The sequence below is a fragment of the Sciurus vulgaris genome, assembly GCF_902686455.1.
Source record: "Sciurus vulgaris genome assembly, chromosome: 14".
Classification (NCBI taxonomy): Eukaryota; Metazoa; Chordata; class Mammalia; order Rodentia; family Sciuridae; genus Sciurus; species Sciurus vulgaris.
The window spans coordinates 73,610,773-73,629,810 of record NC_136475.1 but is presented as its reverse complement, the minus strand read 5'-3'; the positions used below and the strand labels follow the sequence as shown (position 1 = coordinate 73,629,810).

Here is a 19,038-nt window from a genome sequence, read left to right as displayed (position 1 = left end):
AAACAAAATCAGTATTTCTATCTTAATCCAGGTTCCTCTTCCCGGTACTCCAGATTCATATACCCATTCCTTATTTGAAACCTCCACTTCAATATCTAATGGATATCTCAACAGTAGGATCAAAACCAAACCCTAGATTCTACATAACCCCTTCAAAATCTACTCCCTCCTTCTACCTGCCTTCCCCTTATTAATAACAATTCCACCCTTCTAGTTTCCAAAACTTGAGTCATCTTTGACTCCACTTTGATATTGGTCCAACTTTCCAAATATTGTCATAATACACTGTTTCTCCTCACCTCCCTCTAGCCTCCAGTCAAAGCCTTTATATCAACTCTTTAATCTACTATTGTAATAAGCCTCCTGGACTGAACTCCCTGTTTTCACACATTATGGATATAGCAAGACTAATCCTTTTCAAATCTAAATCGGATGGTGTCACTCTACTGCTCAAAGCTTGTCATGACTGCATTATCATTCAGAATATAAACCAAAGTCCTATGACAATCTCCAAGTCTCTTCGTGATCTAGCCCTTTGCTCCCCATCTCATGTATACTATTCCCTTCAGACAGACAGAGTATCTCTTACTTATTTCACGTTTGGAACCAGAAGTGTTTCAGGTTCTTTCAAATTTGAGGAAATTTGCATATACATGATAAAATATCTTAGAGGTGGGGTCCAAGCCTCAACATGAAATTCATATTGCTTTTATATAAACCTTATACACACAGGCTGAGGTTTTTTGTTTGTTTGTAGTACTGAGGATTTTTGTTTGTAGTACTGTAGGACTGAGGGCCCACATTTACCAAGCAAGTCCACATTTGCTAACCAAGTGTTCTACCACCATTCTGTTTTCTGCTGTTGTTGTTTTGTGGGGTTTTTGTTTTTTGGTTTTTGCTTTTTTGCTTTTTGAAGACAGGGTCAAGCTCAATTACTGAGGATGGCCTCTAACTTGCAACCATCCTTGCCTAACCTGACCCCAGGTAACTGAAATTACAGACATGTACTACCACACCCAACTCTAAAAAATAATTTTATAACAATATTTTAATGTATCTGTGTTTTGACTTCAACTCAATACACGAGGTCAGACGTCAAAGTTTTTCATGGATGGCATTATGCTGGTGGTCAAGACTTTCAGAATTTACATTTTAGATTTTTGAATTAGGGATGTTCAACTGGACATCCTTCTCCAGCTAAAATGACAACTTGCTTTCCCTTATACATGCTAAACACACTCTTCTCCAGCCTTAGAGCCTTGGAGTTTGGTTCAAGTGACACTTCTCCCAGGTTTATGCACAACTTGTTCACTCACATCAAAGTCAAAAGTTACCATATCAGGGAGATTTTTTCTTCACCTATGTGAAATAACAACTCCCTATACACACTGTCACTCTCAACCCTTTTATTTGCTTTATTTATCTTCTTAGCATCCACCAGCACTTGACATAGAATATAATTATTTAACTGTTTTCTGCCTGTCTTTCCCAAGTACTGACAAACAAGAACCACAAGAGTACAATTTTGATTTATTCAAAAAGCATCATTAAGGGATCTTCAGGGCCACCCATATTTCGCGCGGATGCCACCAAACTGCAGTCCCCATCTACCAAGGCTTTGGGACGCCTCTGCCGCCATCTTGGATTATCCCCGACACTGAGGCCACCATCTTTAGTTGGGGCAGCTTCCATCCTGGGACACCTGCTGGAGATTAGAAGCTCATTATCAAGGTACCTATAGGTGAGCTGCTGGGGCGGCCACCAACTTGGGATGTGGCCACTTACATCAAGGGATAGCAGCCAGGTCTTGAAAAATCATCACCAAGGGCCCTGCAGACTTGGTTGCATCTGCGGTATCCCTGGAGGTGTGATAATAGCCACCATCTTGCTGCAGATGGAGGAGAAAGCCTTGCAAGGGGTCAGTTGGTGGGAAAATGGTGTGAGGGCATCTTGATCTTGACTTGTCCAGCCAACCAGCACAGCACCCACTAAGATCCCAGACACAACTCGGGAGCACTTCTTGGGACCAGAAATCAGCCTGGTCCATGACTTCACCAAGCACCTGGTCCCGCTGGTTTGGCAACCAACAGAGCCCTCCGGCTTCTCAATCCCCATTCTCCTAACCATCCACTGGCCACCAACCAGCCCAGTGCCTGCAGCTAAGTGGCTGATACACAGCTTTCAATGCCTGATCCTGATTTGCCCAATACAGAACAATTTTCAGAGACAGGCACATAGGACCACCAGGGAAAAGAGGTTCCTGACTGGGAGGACGAAAGGGAAGGGAGAGGAGATACACAATTTAGAGACTAAGTTATAGAACAGGAATTGTGGGGTCCACAAGTGAGGGAAGGGACTAAGACCAAGCTCCTGCATCACACAAGTGGATGCCAAAGGAGAGTCCTGGGGGTAGAGTCTTCCAAGGGACTAGCAATTGCTATACCCTGCCTCCAGTAGTCCCACCTCCAAATCTAATCCTCCCACCTTAGTAACTGTCATGATTCTGAGGGTGGAATTACCAGCAAACTCCAGACAACGCTGCTTCTCAGAAGAGAAGGGAGGCAGACAAGATACTGAACTCCAACAGAAACAATTGTTCAATTTTGCTTCATGACTCTTTTTAAATCTTTTCCCCATTTTTTTTTTCTTTTTTCTTGTTTTATTTCCCACTCTCACATCCCCATCATCTTTGAAACCAAGGACACATCCTGCATCATTCTACTGAAGACTGGGAGATTTGAAGAGTATAGTATAGTTGTGTTGCAGATTTTTCTTTTTCTTTTTCTTTTTACTTCTTATTTTTTTATTTTTCTAACTCTATTTTTCTCTTATTTATCTGTTTCCTCGGAGTCTCTCTCCCTTTTCTCAGGCTAACAACTAACTTCTTTAGATTCCGCTTTCACTCTTTCTGTGATCTAGTACCTCTATATTCTCACTTCTTATCTCATTAACATTACCTCCTAAACCCCCCTTCTTCTTTGTCCACTATTAGAAATTGTAGACCTCATTACAAAAACCTATTGTTTATGCTATAGATAATAATCAAACTCACCATTTCAGATTATTATGACAATACTATTAACATCTTAATAGGGGCTACTTGGTTTAAGGCTGCATAATGTTTGTATTGGGTGCTGTTAATATTTACCTCCACCTTAAAGGTAAGGTATTGGTACTGGAAACCAGCAGGGACACTATAAACCTAATGCAGGCAATGAATGATCACTCCAATGAACAGTTAAAAGAGCAACTCTAGGAAGCAAAAGATCATTTCAACAAAGAAACAGAGATTCTGAAAAATAAACCAAACAGAAATCCTTGAAATGAAGGAAACAATAAACCAAATAAAAAACTCAATGGAAAGCATCATCAACAGACTAGATCACCTGGAAGACAGAACCTCAAACAATGGAGACAAAATACTTAATCTTGAAAATAAAATTGACCACACAGAGAAGATGGTAAGTAATCATGAATAAAACTTCCAAGAATTATGGGATAACATGAAAAGACCAAATTTAAGGATTATCAGGACTAAGGAAGGCACAGAGATATAAACGAAAGGAATATTCAAGCAATAATAGAAGAAAATTTCCCAAACCTGAAGAATGAAATGGAAAATCAAATACAGGAGGCTTACAATACACAAAATGTACAAAATTACAACAGATCCACATCAAGGAACATTATAATCAAAATGCCCAACATACAAAATAAACATAAAATTTTAAAGGCCTTGAGAGGCAAGTATCAGATTACATTCAGGGGGAAACCAATATGAATATCAGCACATTTCTCAGCCCAGACCCTAAAAGCTAGAAGGGCCTGGAACAACATATTTCAAGCATTGAAAGAATATGGACGCCAGCAAAGAATCTTATACACAGCAAAACTTACCTTCAGATTTGACAATTAAATAAAATTCTTCCATGATAAAAAAACATTAAAAGAATTTACAAATAGAAAGCCTGCACTACAGAACATACTCAGCAAAATATTCATGATGAGGAAATGAAAAACAGCAAGGAAAGTCAGCAAAGGGAGGAACAACACTAAAGGAAAAGGCAATCAAAGGAGAAACCAAGTCAATTTAAAAAAACAAAAATAAGCCAAAATGACTGGGAATACAAATCATATCTCAATATAAACCCTGAATGTTATGGTCTTAACTCATTAATCAAAAGACAGACTGGTGGATTGGATCTTAAAAAAAAGACCAAACAATATGCTACCTTCAAGAGACTCATCTCATACAAAAAGACATCCACATAGTGAAGGTGAAAGAATGGGAAAAAACATATCACTCACAAGGACTGCGTAACAAGCAGGGGTTTCCATCCTCATATGAGATAATATAGACTTCAAGCCAAAGTTAGTCAGAAGGAATAAAGAAGAACATTTCATACTGCTTAAGGGATACCATAAATCAACAAGACATAACAATCATAAATATTTATGTCCGAAACAAAGGAGAAACTGTTCATCAAAAGAACACTTCTCAATTTCAGGTATCAAACAGACACAACACAATAATATGGGGGGGGGGGACTTTAACACAACTCTAACCACTGGATAGATCTTCCCAGCAAAAACTGAACAAAGAAACCACAGAATTTGAAAATACAATCAACTCAAAATGGATCAAGGACCTAGGAATTAGACCAGAGACCCTGCACCAAATAGAAGAAACAGTAGGCCCAAATCTTCATCATTTTGGCTTAGGACCAGACTTCCTTAACAAAACTACCAAAGCGCAACAAATAAAATAGGAATCAATACATGGGAAGGATTCAAACTAAAAAGCTTTTTCTTAGCAAAGGAAATAATAATGTGAAGAGAGAACCTACAGAGTAAGAGAAAGTCTTACCATACACACTTCAGACAGAGCACTAATCTCCAAAATTTATAAAGAACTCAAAAAGTTTTATACTAAAAATACAAAGAACCCAGTCAATAAATGGGCTAAGGAACTGAGCAAACACTTCACAGAAGAAAATACACAAGCAATGAAAAAATGTTCAACATCTCTAGCAATTAGAGAAATGCAAATCAAAACTACTCTAAGATTTCATCTCACTCTAATTGGAATGGCTCTTACCAAGATTATAAGCAACAACATATGTTGGTGAGGATATGAGAGAAAAGGTACATTCATACATTGCTGTTGGGACTGCAAATTGGTGCAGCCACTCTAAAAGCAGTATGGAGATTACTCAGAAAACTTGGAATGGAACCGCCATTTGACCCAGTTATCCCACTCCTCAGTTTATACCCAAAGGACTTAAAATGAACATACTACAGTGATGCAGCCACATCAATGTTTACAGAAGCTCAATTCACAATAGCTAGATTGTGGAACCAACCTAGATGCCCTTCAATAGATGAATGGAGAAAGAAACTGTGACACACAGACACACACACACATACACACACACACATATACACACAATGGAATATTACTCAGCCATAAAGAAGAATAAAATTATGGCATTTGCAGGTAAATGGATGGTGTTGGAGAATATCATGCTAAGTGAAATAAGTCAATCCCCAAAAAACCCAAAGCCCAAATGTTTTCTCTGATAAGTGGATGATGATACATAACAGGTGGAGATGGTAAGGGAACAATGTAGCAATGTTGGATTGTGTAGAAGGAAATGAGGGGTGGGGAGGGGCCATGGGGAAGGAAAGCTAAAGGAATGAGATGAACATCATCACCCTATGTATGTGTATGATTCCATGAATGGTGTCATCATGTACAACCAGAGAAATGAAAAGTTGTATTCCATTTATGTACAATGAATCAAATGTACTCTGCTGTCATGAATAACTAAATAAAACACTTTTTTTTTTTTTTTTCAAAAAAAGCAGCATTAAGATAAGCAACTGGCATTTAGTCTGGTACACAGTTGCTGAATGACTAAGTCACAACAAGTCATTTTCTAAATGTTTAATAAAGATCAGGTCATTTGATTTTTTTTAAAATTAAAATTATGAAGATGGACTGGGATACAGCTCAGGGTAGAGCACTTGCCATGTGCAAGGTCCTGGGATTCATCCAGAGCATAGTCCCCCCCACCCCCCCTTCCAAAAAGCCAGTCCTTTTTTTTTTCTTTTTTAAATTTTTTTTAGTTATAGATGGATACAATAAGTTTATTTTATTTATTTACTTTCATATAGTGCTGAGGATCAAACTCAGTGCCTCACACACGCTAGGTGAGTACTTTACCACTGAGCAACAACCCCAGCCTGTGAGTCAGTCTTATTACTAAAAATAAATTTTGAAATTACTACATATGAGGAATAAAGTAACTCATTCCTTTGAATTTATACAAAGGAATTTATATTCCTTTGAATTCCTTTGAGTTTATACAAAAATCAGAGGAATTGGGAAAACAACATAATTTCTTCAACTCATTTTGGGGTTACTCGGTTTTTTTTTTTTACAAATAATAAACATGAAAGGTTCTGAGTAAAGACTCTTTAAAACTTACGGTGCAATAATGGCTCTAGCAGGTCTTTTTGTTGACTGTACTTGTGAAAGCCAACCTTCTAGCTGTGCATTCAGCTGCGGTCCTATAAAAACACAAAGAGTAAAACTGGAGTCAGCAAAGCAAGGTACTACAGGTAACCATGCACGGCACAAAGCCCTCACTGAATCTATACGGTACTAAAATAAAATAGCTTAATAGGCAGTGGGATTATCCGTTTGGATGCTAATGTTTGAATTTACCAACTGCAAGGTCTCTAGCAAGTCACATAAGGTTGAGAATCGATTAAACAAAACTTGTTTTATTTATTTACTATTTACAACTATCTACTTCAGAGCAACAACGTGATTTACAATTTGAGGTATTATGTAATGAAAACAGAACCCAAAGCAGAAGACTCTAATTATATAAAAAAGAAAATAATTAACTGAATATATTTTAGAGTATCAAAACCTGCCTTTAGTTGGTCACTGAAATGATACCTACAGAACTATTACCTCCCAAACTCACTAATCTTTTCTTCCATCCCTCTTCAAAAGCTACTCCCCATGATCAGATTATAACTATACCACCTCAAAATATCTCAATTTCAAACATCACATTTTCTTCCTTTCCTCTCTTTCCAGTTCATTCCCAGGTATCTATTCACTCCAACAGATCCTACAACCTTACTCACTGTCCTTCATCCTCTCTTATTTCTTCACTTCTTACTAGTCTGAGACTCGATAAACTATCTCTATACTCATTCTTTAATCTATGGCCTCACTACTCTGTTCTTCTCTCCTTCCATAGTCAAAAAATTACTTAAAATCAACTTTCCACTTAACACAGTACTCCTACCTGAACAACTGAAATGAGACTGAAGCAAGAAACACAATCTTATAAACACTTCTTTTAAAGTCTGTTTGTGTGGTGCTGAAGAGTAAACCCAGGGTCTCACACATGCTAGGCAAGCACTCCACCACTAGGTTACATGTCAAGTTCTGACTTTAAAATTATAACCAGAAATTACAGTCAACCCCTAGCAATGCTCATAAATCATATCACATGAACTTAATTTGCTCTCTCATCTGTAAGATAAAGAATTATAAACCAGAAGTGGTGGTGCTCACCTATAAGCCCAAAGACTAAGGATGCTGAACTAGAAGGATCCCAAGTTGGAGAACCACCTCAAGAACTTCTCAAGACACTGTCTGAAAATAAAACTTAAATAAATCAGATGTGGTGGCATTCTTTTAATCCCAAAGACTCAGGAGGCTGAGGTAGAAAGAAAGATAACGAGTTTGAGGTTAGCCTTCGCAACTTAGACCCTGTCTCAAAATGAAAGGGGTTGGGGATGTAGCTCACAAACAGTTGGCTGTTGTAGCTTAGAACCCAGCTCCTGGGTTCAATTCACAGTACAGAGAGGGGCGGGGTGCAGAGAAAGGGAAAAAGACTCTGTAATTACAGAGTCTTCTTTTGCCCTGAGCCTCAAATACCTTCTTCATTTCTTTCTCAGTTCTCATTTTTGTGAAGGCAAAACAACAAATGCAGGGTTGCCAATCATCCTTAATGGCCTAAGACTTTCCCAGTTTTAGCACTTGAAATACTGCATCCTAGAAAATCTCTCAGTCCTGGGGCTGGGGAGATAGCTCAGTCCGTAGAGTGCTTGCCTTGTAAGCACAAGGCCCTGGGTTCGATCCCCAGCACCCAAAAAAAATAAATAAATAAAATCTCTCAGTCCTAAACAAACCTGGGTTATTAGTAAACCTCAATTCAAAAATAACCTCCTCATCTTACCACCACTTACTCTGTTTTCCCTCCTGTTTCAACAATTGTCCTGCTTCCTATCAAAACCTAAACACACTACCTATATGCTGAATCCCATTATGTTGTTCTTACTCAAGAATTCTACTCCCATAACTGTTCCTAGTCTCCTGCATCAAACTTGTCTCTATGTCCTTGATCATTACCACTGGAATACAAATATGCATACCAGCACTGATTAATTTCCCTTCAACTACCACCCATTTCTCTGTCCCCCCCCTTTTTTGGGGGGGTGCTGGGGATCGAACCCAGGGCCTTGTTCTTGCAAGGCAAGCACTCTACAGACTATCTCCCCAGCCCCTCTGGCCCCCTTTAAAATAAATTTCTTTGAAGGGATGTTCTTATCTCCTATCCCCCATCCCTACCCATTTTGCTTTAAAATTTTTAGGAAATGGGTATTATGCTGCCCAACTGAACCCAAACTCCTGGGTGCAAGCGATCCTTCTGTTTTAGCCTCTCTAGTAGTTGGGACTACAGGCACATGTCACTATATTAGGATTTCTTTTTAAAATTTTAACCATTAAATATTTAAACATTGCGAATGAATGTAGATAATAATATAACAAGCACCCAGGTACTCACTCCCCAAATTAATTAAATCTTAACATTCTATCTTATTAAAACCTTATTTTATTAAGAAATAAAAGCACTATTTGCTAATTTCATTATATGTCTCCCTCCACAGAGACGACCACTTTCTGACTTTGGTGTTTATATTCCGTTACTCTTATACTGTGCATGTATCCATAAATAACATGTGGCATTTTTCCTACATGTTTTTAAATGTTATAAAAATATACAACATATATTCCATCTACAACTTACATTAGTAATTGAATTCTATTTTTAAAAATTATTCAAGTTGATACACATGTAGTTCTAGATCAATTGTTTTCAATGTTGTATAGTGTGATATTGTAAGAATACACCAAAATTTCTTACTCTTCTGTTCACAAATATTTTGGTTGTTTCCAACATTTCACTGAATAGACAACACTACAGTACCTTATGAACTTGGGTTAAACTTCTCTGGGAACGACCTAGAAGTATAAATACTAGAACAGAAGATATGCACATCTTTAACTCTACTAGAATTTTCCCATGCTAATTTTCCTACTAACGCAGCTAGATCAATTTACCATTCAGTATAAAAACAAATAAAAATTTTAAATATGAGGCTTAACTCTACTTTCCCTACCATCCCCTTTTCTTAGAGCATTTAAAAAAATTTATTGGCTCTTTATATTTATACATGACAGAATCCACTGTAATTATGTAAGTATGGAGTATATCTCATTCTAGTTAGAATCCCATTCTTATGGATGTACATGATGGTGAGATTCACTGTTTTGTTTCCATATGTGTACATGGGAAAATTAAGTTAGATTTATTCCACTGTCTTTTGTAGTAGAGCATCTTCTTTCTTTCTTTCTTTTCTTTGTACTGCGGATTAAACCTAGGGATGCTTAACCACTGAGCCACATCCCCAGCCCTTTTTTATATTTTATTTAGAGACAGGGTCTCACTGAGTTGCTTAGGGCTGAGGCTGGCTTGGAATCTGCCATCATCCTGCTCAGCCTCAGATTAGGATTACAGGCATGCACATCATATTGAGTTCTTTCTGGGCCCCTTAAGGGAAGTGTGTATATCTTTTTAAAAGCTAAGTAAGACTTCAGCCAGCAACCCAGGTTTGCATTTCTCAAGGACCTAGTAGCCATTTCTTTGAAATGAGATCATCAAGGAGGAGGATGCTCTCTACCTCCCAGTTTCTGCGGGAGTATAGAAACCTAAGGGCAGCAGGCCACCTTGCTTTAAGTTGCACAATTTCCTATCATAATATAAAGATCATTTTCCTTAGGACAAAAGTCAATTAGTTGGTCACCCCAATTATCAAGTGAATTAAGATGAACTGTGACAAATGGTATTATCCAGTCCTCTTGGGTGTTATTGTTTATCCTGAGAACATATATGTAATGGGTTGTTATCTGCTTGGCTACATATAGGGATGACCTTTTTTTTGGTATTTTGTGATCTTTTAGCACATTGCATATGATGCACATCACATTCCAGTTTAATGCTTATTCAATAATAGATTGTTTTCTTTCTCTTCTACTTTGAAGAAGTGTTTTCTGGGGGAAGCAAGAGACTTTGGTTTTAATTTTATTTCTCCAACACCAGTAATATTAAGTTAAAAGTTCCCTTTTTCCTTCATTCTTACCAATATTTCATTTCTTTATAATTTGTATTTCACTGATATCCACTGAGATTAAGCATATTCTTTTTTAAAAATATTTTAGTTGTAGAGAGACACAATACCTTTATTTTATTTATTTATTTTTATGTGGTGCTGAGGATGGAACCCAGTGCCTAACATGTGCTAGGCAAGCACTCTACCATTGAGCTACAACCTCAGCACCACATTAAGCATATTCTGATTTGGAATTTCTGCTGAATACATTTAGGTCTACAAGCATAAACAAGACAAGTTTAAAATGGACAGTCCAAGGAATTAGAACATAATCAGTTTTTCACATATTTGAAGAGCAACATGTAAGAGAAAGGTGAAACTAATTTTGTATGACTTTAGAAAGTAGGATAGAAATAAGTTAAAAGCTTGAAGGAAGCAGATTTTAGGAAAAAATAATTTCTGAAAATAAAAGTAGTCTACCTCGATAAGAGTTCCCTGCCACTAGAAGTATTCAAGTAAAGTCTGTATATTTTAAGATCTTCAGGAAGAATTCAAGTGTTTATGGAGAACTTTTGTAAAATATACTTAATCTGCTTAGCATTTAGATTTTTTAACATTTCATTGAATTAAAATTTTTGAATATTATTTTCTCATATTAAATAATCTCTGAAACAGCACAGCAGATACTGGGTAAGATAAAAGATGCTGAAGCTATTGTCTGGGTTCAGGACTGACTGTCACTTAGCAGCACTGTGACCTTGGTGAATTATTTAACCTTCATGTGAAGGTTTTACTTAGCTAAAAACAATTTGTTTTCTCATTAGTAAAATGAAGATAGTTGTGCCTGCCTTACAAGGTTATTACAAGGATTTGATGACTGAATATTTGTAAAGTGCTTAGAATAGTAACTAGCACACAGTAAGTACTCTAAAAGGGTTATTAAAAATAATGAAAATTTTTAAAGTTTTAAGGAACTATCATTTTAATGCTGAATTGATTCTTATACAGTGCACTTATATATTAAAACAGTTTTAATTTCTAAAAAATGGACAGTCCATTTATAAGTTGCCAAAGTACCAAAAAAAAAGATAGACTCTGATTCTGATTAAATGATTAATTTATCCTAAAATTTAAATCTGATGTTACCAAAATGTTGTGTGTTAAATTAATTCAAGGAAAATCCATGAACTATAGTAGAATTATGAAAACCTGACTCAGTACGAGGTTGTGTTATTTTTCATCCCAAGGCAGACCAATGGAAATTCATCAAGCACAAGCATTTGGAAACTTGACTTGTCACTACAACAGAGAGTCTTTCTGAGAATCTTTACCAACTACAAATATTTCATCTAATTTTTAAAATAAATAAAAAGGAAGGCTGAACATGCAGCACAGTGGTGAGTGTCTACTTAGAATTTACAAACCCCTGAGTTCAATTTCCACTACCATTAAAAATAAATACACAAATATCAACAAAAATAAATAAGAAGTTCTGGGGATGAACCCAATAGTACAGTAAGTGCTTAGCACGCACCAGCCCCTGGGTTTGAAGGCCAGCACACGCAGAATAAACAAACAAAGAACAATTCAGCAGATTTCCCCAAATCCTTTCTCTCATTCCTGATGTTTTACTATGACTGTGATGTTAAAATATATTGCCATACTATTTACAAAACTAGCATCTTACTTTTTAAGTACACCCCAAGGGATATTGTTTTCTTCTTATGTATCAAACACAGTGCTCTTTACACAGGGGAAAAAAAAAAAAAACATGCCCTTGGTATTACACCCTAGGAAACACAAGAATTGGCACAGTAAGTCTGACCCAAAACCCATCCAGAAGAGTACTATCTCAACACACACACACACACACACAAAATAACACTTGGTGTAAAGAACATTGCTCTTCTTGATGTAAATCTCAAAGGTTGAGCCAAATCCAAACATCTTGGATTCCTTATCCATTCATTTATTAAAACATTTGAAGAAAGTGTTTTTATTTTTGGAGCAATTCTACAGTTCAGAATACAACCACACAAAACAATTGATCATCCCAGGGAAGAACCTTCAGTGTATACCAACCAACACTTAAGATTTCCCCAACTGCAAATCACCACTTTTTTGCTTATTCACATCTCTCAAATTTTTCATATAGTTAATACCAATTCTATTGTCATCACACCTAAAAGGTGGCAAACTTGGAGGGTCAGGTTTGTTTTTCCCTCCAGATCACTTACAAATCTGTAATCCAAAAATGGGGTTAGCATAGATCCACGTAAGAGTCCATTAATTTGGATTCTCTATACTTGTAATTTCCTACCCCTATCAAATGATGTCCTTATGAACCCCTTGATAAATTCTAAAGTTATCATACCTAAAGTATTTTTTAAATCCAAGCATTGATTTTTATTTGCTAAATTTTTCATTTAAAAAGGCATGTTAGTTATGAATATGCAATGGTATGCTGTTACTCCATGTACAAACAGAAACAACATGTATCCCATTTGTTTACAATAAAAATAAATTTAAAAAAAAGGCATGTTAGGTATAGAAAACCTAGGGAATGAAGAATGGAAAAGGGAAGGTCATAATTATAATTACGAAAATCACCAAAATTAATATTTTCTAAATTTCCTTCTAGTTTTTAAAATGATAAGCAATCCTATACCTACTTTTATACCTATAACATAGCATAACATTTCCCTATATTATAAACTCCTCAAAGACATTTTACAGGGCTGGGGTTGTGGCTCAGTGGTAGAGCGCTTGCCTAGCATATATGAGGCACTGGGTTCAATTCTCAGCACCACATATAAATAAATGAATAAAATAAAGGTCTATCAACATCTAAAAAAAAAAATCTTTCAAAAAAAAAGACATTTTATGGCTAAAGATATCTCATTATGTGAATGGATCAGTGTTTTCTTAAACATTAATATAAAATAATTTAGATTTCCAATTTTCATGTCATTACAAACAATTCTGCATTGTACATCATTTTAAAAATTTTTTTGAATAGTTGTAGATGGACACAATACCTTTACTTATTTTTATGAGGTGCTGAGGATTGAACCCAGTGTCTCACACAAGCTTAGCAAGCACTCTCCCACTGAGCCACAACTCAAGCCTGTGCATCTGTTTATAAAGTTTTTTCATATTTAAAAATTATTTTCTTTTAACCAATTAGAACAAATTTTTAAAAATTTCTTAATTATTGTCTTTTAAGATTCTCAGAAATAAAATTACCACCGAAACACATCCTCATCTTTTTTTTTTTTTTTTAAACAGGGTCTCCTAAGTTGCTGAGGCTGGTGTCAAACTAAGGATTCTCCTGCTGCCTCTGCCTCCTGAGGAACTGGGATTAGTGGTGTGTACCAATGTACCTGACAGTATTAGTCTTTAAAGATTTTGATACATTCAAAAGGTTATACAAAATTGTTTCCATTCATATTCATGCACCATGTATCACAATGACTGCTTTACCATGAATCTTACCACTCTCCTCCAAGTAATATTTTGAAGAATTAATTCACCTAGCCAATTCTCTGATGTAATGAAAATTAAAATCTAATATCCTACTCCTCAATAATAGTTGTCATTCCAAGATAAATATTCAAAGCAATTTTAATTTTTAAGAAAAAAGTGTTTTGGATTCTAAGATTTTCTACTTGGTCCATGCAACAGAAACATGATTACTGAGTCTTCCTGTGGTCACAAATTATCACTTAATAATATTTACAGAACAACTATCAGTCTTACAGAAGACATGTCTATGTCAACACAAAGTCTGTTATGCTGCTGTTTTAAATTACCCATAATGCTAAATGTTTTTACATGCTCCTGCCATTAAATCTTTTAAACTAATGGGATATTAATTTTTCATGCTTTTAGAAATCATAATTCTTACCCCTATAATAGTCAAGAGGTAATCTACAGGTCAGAAGCATTTGCTGTGTTTACTTAAGAAAGCTCCCTAGGTCTTACCACAGAGCTTTGTCATCACCATCTCTGGGGATGCACCAGGAATTTTTAATAAGTTCTCCAGGTGATTCTGAAAAACATTAAAATGTGAGGCCCGCTACCAAAAAGAAATATATTTGCACAAGCTATGATGAATACAGCTAACGGACTACTAGAAGGTAGACTGAGAATTTTGACTATAATTAATAAATCACGTAATCCATTAATTGGCAATAAATAAGCACATAAAGTTTACTTCCAAACTACTTTGAAGCCACAGTGACCTCCAGTGTTTCTTAAGATTTACATAAGCTTATTTTCATAGTGTTTTTAGACTCTCACTTCTATCAATTTCTCACAAAACTCTGATGACAGAGGAAAATAAACTCACATTCTTAAAAACTAGGTGTTCCTCAAACTCAAAATTATTTTTTAAATCTTGTTTTAGTCCAAAACTTCTTAAGAATGTTATAGACTGACAATATCCACATTTATATTTCAAAACTCCCCAACTCCTCCACATACCTATCTGCAATTTAAAGGGAGGCTTCAAAAAGATATGCCCTATTTACCCTCTGACACAGGGTCAAGTGATAGATGATGACATGAGTCTGGATCTCACAAAGTAACCACCCCAAATGACACAAATACTTAAAAGTTAGGTCCACAATACTTCCCTAATGCACATCTAAACAGGAATCATTTTTTTCAAATTTTAGCTAGTACATTTCTTTCTTCTCTGTTTCTTTGGCTGATAATCACCAGTTAGTACTACTGAATCTGGATAATTTGGTACCAAATCCTAAAATACAACTCATGGGGGTTGGAGGGGGGCAGAACAAGCCTGTCTTATCAGAAAGAATCAGGACTAGGATAACGTTTTCCACACAAGGTAATAATACTTCTCATGCAACTGCTTAAAAACCAACAAGTAAGTAAGTAAATAAATAAATAAATAGAATCAAAGGAAAATAGAATTTTCATTTTTATATATCTCCACCACAAATTTATACACATTCTCACTCTACTCTGTGTAGTATACATTTCCTTTTTGAAGGGTTCCCACTCACAAAACTTGATCCAAAAAAAAGTTTATAAGGCCCAGCAGACTACACCAAATGAAACGGAGTAAGAGGTTGTTAACCACTGACATGTGTGAACTGACAAAAAAAAAAGTCTGAAACAAAAAAAATACACTAGGTAATTAAATTATGGCAAATCCATAAAATAGAATATTAAGCAAATGGAAAACAATGAAACAAAATTTTATGTATCTTTATGGAAGACCTTTTAAGGAGGGAAAAAGCATGATAAAGAAAAGAAAGCACACTACATTGTCATTTTTGTGTGTGCATGTCATACATAATTTATGTAATGTAATATGTAATAACTGCATAACTACTATTAAAATAGTAGATATTCTACTTCTATAGAAGATCCCTTGAAAATCACAAAAGAAACGCACAGGAGTGACAGTGTCCTGAAAAGAGAACCAAGAGGGAAAGTTTACTGTTTTACTATATACCTTTTTGTATCTGCTGTATTTTACACTATTTACAGTTATTACTTATCCAATCATAAGAAGCAGTCACAAAGAATGAGGTTATAGACATATCTTTACTGAACAGAAAAAAGGCCTATTGCCCAGCACAGTGGCACACAACTGCAATCTCAGCAACATGGCAGGCTGACGCAGGGGGATCACAAGTTTGAAGACAGCTACTCAGCCAGATTCTGTCTCAAACTAAAAGTAAAAAAGGGTTGGGAATGGAGCTCAGTATTAAGAGTGACCCCTGGGTTCAATCCCTAGTATCACAAGAAAGAAAAAAGGCTTCCACATTTTATGAAAACATTTGACTTTTGGCTTTTGGGGACTGGCATATTTCATTTAGCATGACAGTCTTCAGATCCATCTATTTACTGGCAAATATCATAAAGTCATTCTTCTTAACGGCTGAGTAATACTTCACTGTGTATATATACCACATTTTCTTTATCCACTCATCTGCTGAAGAGCACCTAGGTTGGCTCCATAGCTTTGCTACTGTGAAGTGAGCTGCTATAAACACTGATGTGGTTGCATCAATGTAGTATGCCGATTTTAAATCCTTTGGTTATATACCAAGGAGTGGGATAGCTGGGTCAAATGGTGATTCCATTCCTAGCTTTCTGAGGAATCTCCATTCTGCTCTCCAGACTGGTTACATCAATTTGTAGTCCCACAAGCAATGAATGAGTGAACTTTTCCCCCCACATCCTTACCAACATTTATTGTTACTTGTCTTCTTGATAACTGCCTGACTGGAGTAAGATGAAATCTCAGTGTAGTTTTAATTTGCATTTCTCTAATTGCTAGAGATGCTGAACATTTTTTCACATATTTGGTATCCATTCATATTACTTCTTTTGAGAAGTGTCTGTTTAGTTCCTTTGCCCATTTATTGATTAGGTTATTTGGGTGTTTGTTTTCTTGGTGTTAAGTTTTTTGAGATTTTATATATATATATATATATATATATATATATACACACACACACATATATATAATTTACTATATATATAATATATATAATGTTTTAGTTTTAGGTGGATACAATACCTCTATTTTATTTTTATGTGGTGCTGAGGAGCAAACCCAGGGCCTCACGCATGCTAGGTGAGCACTTTATCACTGAGCCACAACCCTAGCCCTTGAGTTCTTTTTATATCCTGGAAATTAACACCTATCTGAGGTGCAAGTGGCAAAGATTCTCAGCAAATATTTTTGCTGATATGTGGAAGCTAACCCCCAATATGGGGGGGAGACAGAAATTCAGTGGATTAGACAAAGGGGAATAAAGGGATGGGAGGGAGAAAAGACGATGGAATGAATCTGACATAATCTTCCTACATACGTACATGAATACATCACAGTGAAGCCCATCATTATGTACATCCACAAGAAGGGGTCCTAATTATAATAAGATACATTCCATGCTTGTATAATTATGTCAAAATGGATTCTACTGTCATATATAACTAAAAAAAATTTTTAAAAGTCTACCAATAGTAAATAACAAATCATTGTTAGTAACAAAACAATACCTACAGTAATTATCTAGATAAAAATAAATAAAACCAAACTGTTAAGAATTGCTATTTTACCAATAAAACATGCAATACAGTAAATAGAATATATATGATCATTCTGACAAGTTTTCCTCGGCAGCAAAAATGGATTTTCTCCTTCTACTTCACACTCCTAAGTCCTCACCAAATTTCTGGTATACAAGTCAAAAAACAAGGAAAGATTCTAGAATAGAATGATCAAGAAAAGAGTCAAGGCACTCAACTTCTTACTAATATCTTCCCTTATAATTCTTCTCCAATGAACAAAATGGAGTGGTTTCAATCATTTGTTGTTTTTTTGTTTTTTGTTTTTTCTTTTGGTTGTTGTTGTTGTTTTTCCAATTGAGTTATTCTCTAGTCTGGCTTCTTCAGCATTTACTTAATCTACAAAAGTCAAATTGCCCTTTGAAGTAATTAACTATAATGCATGCTATTTGTATTTCTGTGCATTTGCTATGGCTTGTTTAAGGCTTATGTCTATCTTTCACAAAGCACTGGTACTGCATGTACCATCTCACCCATCCACAGCACTGTTTCTGATTGAGCAAACATAAAATACAGACAAAAAGAATCCCAGCAAGCTCTTCCTCTATAACTGGCCAAGAAACATGTCTAATGTGGACTGAGAGAGAGGTGGGATATCAGATATGCAGAAAAGGAAAAAAAAAAAAAAAAAAGCTAAGCAGTCATCTTTAAGAGGTTTTCCAAGGAGTTCTGCGATTGATAATTCAGGGGGAAAAATAAGTTGGGAAAGTTAGTTTGGAAACTCATGGATGCAGTTAAACATAGAATTGGAGTCGTATGTGTTTACCACTCTGCCAAACCATTTCCATGTCTCTTTGGACTGTTTCCACTGAACTGCCTGACTCTGGAGCAAAAAAATGTTAATGTAAATGCTGCCCAGATTGAAAAAGTACTTCTCCAATTCCCAGGAAATCATTCCAAAAATTTTGAGAACCTCAGTCAAGCTTAGGCACTAGCACCTCTAAGAAGCCTTAGATAATACCATCGGCAACTTCTTTTAAACACAGCCACCACAAAACTTCTGTTGAAAGAAAATAAGAATCACCTCTCAAATTCCTCTGCACATAAGCCAATTCTGTAAAATAAATGAATGAATAAATAAGCATGCAACCAATGTTAGTCCTATAAGCCAACATTTCTCAAACTGTCAAGCAAAGTTTGATTAGAAGTTTGAATATATGAGAGGAAGATGAGGAAAGAGTCAATATAACAAAAGCTGAGGTTTACTTGCCAGGCATTTGTAGCACCAGTTACTCAGGAGGCTGAGGTAGGAGGATTGCTTGAGCCCAGGAGACAAGTAGGGGTAACACAGATAAGACCTTGTCTCTAACTAAATCAATATATCAATAACAAAACAAAATGTAATAGGGGCAGTACCAATGACAAAATTAAGGAAGACCATGAAGTTCTAAATTAGAGACACGGTATTTAAGGTGGCAACAAGTGGGTAAGAGTCATGTGAAG

General features: G+C 35.9%; 1 protein-coding gene across 2 annotated transcripts in view; it reads right to left on the bottom strand.

The window, feature by feature from the left end:
- MEMO1 (mediator of cell motility 1) overlaps positions 1-19,038 on the bottom strand; it is a 124,864-nt gene that overhangs the window by 69,230 nt on the left and 36,596 nt on the right. For both annotated transcript variants that reach the window (XR_013759032.1, XM_079109981.1), the window contains exon 2: positions 6,492-6,573. Coding sequence is in view for 1 of the 2 variants with exons in the window: in XM_079109981.1 (XP_078966107.1) it covers positions 6,492-6,573 (82 nt within the window). In the remaining variant the exon portion in view is untranslated. The remainder of the gene's footprint in view (positions 1-6,491; positions 6,574-19,038) is intronic.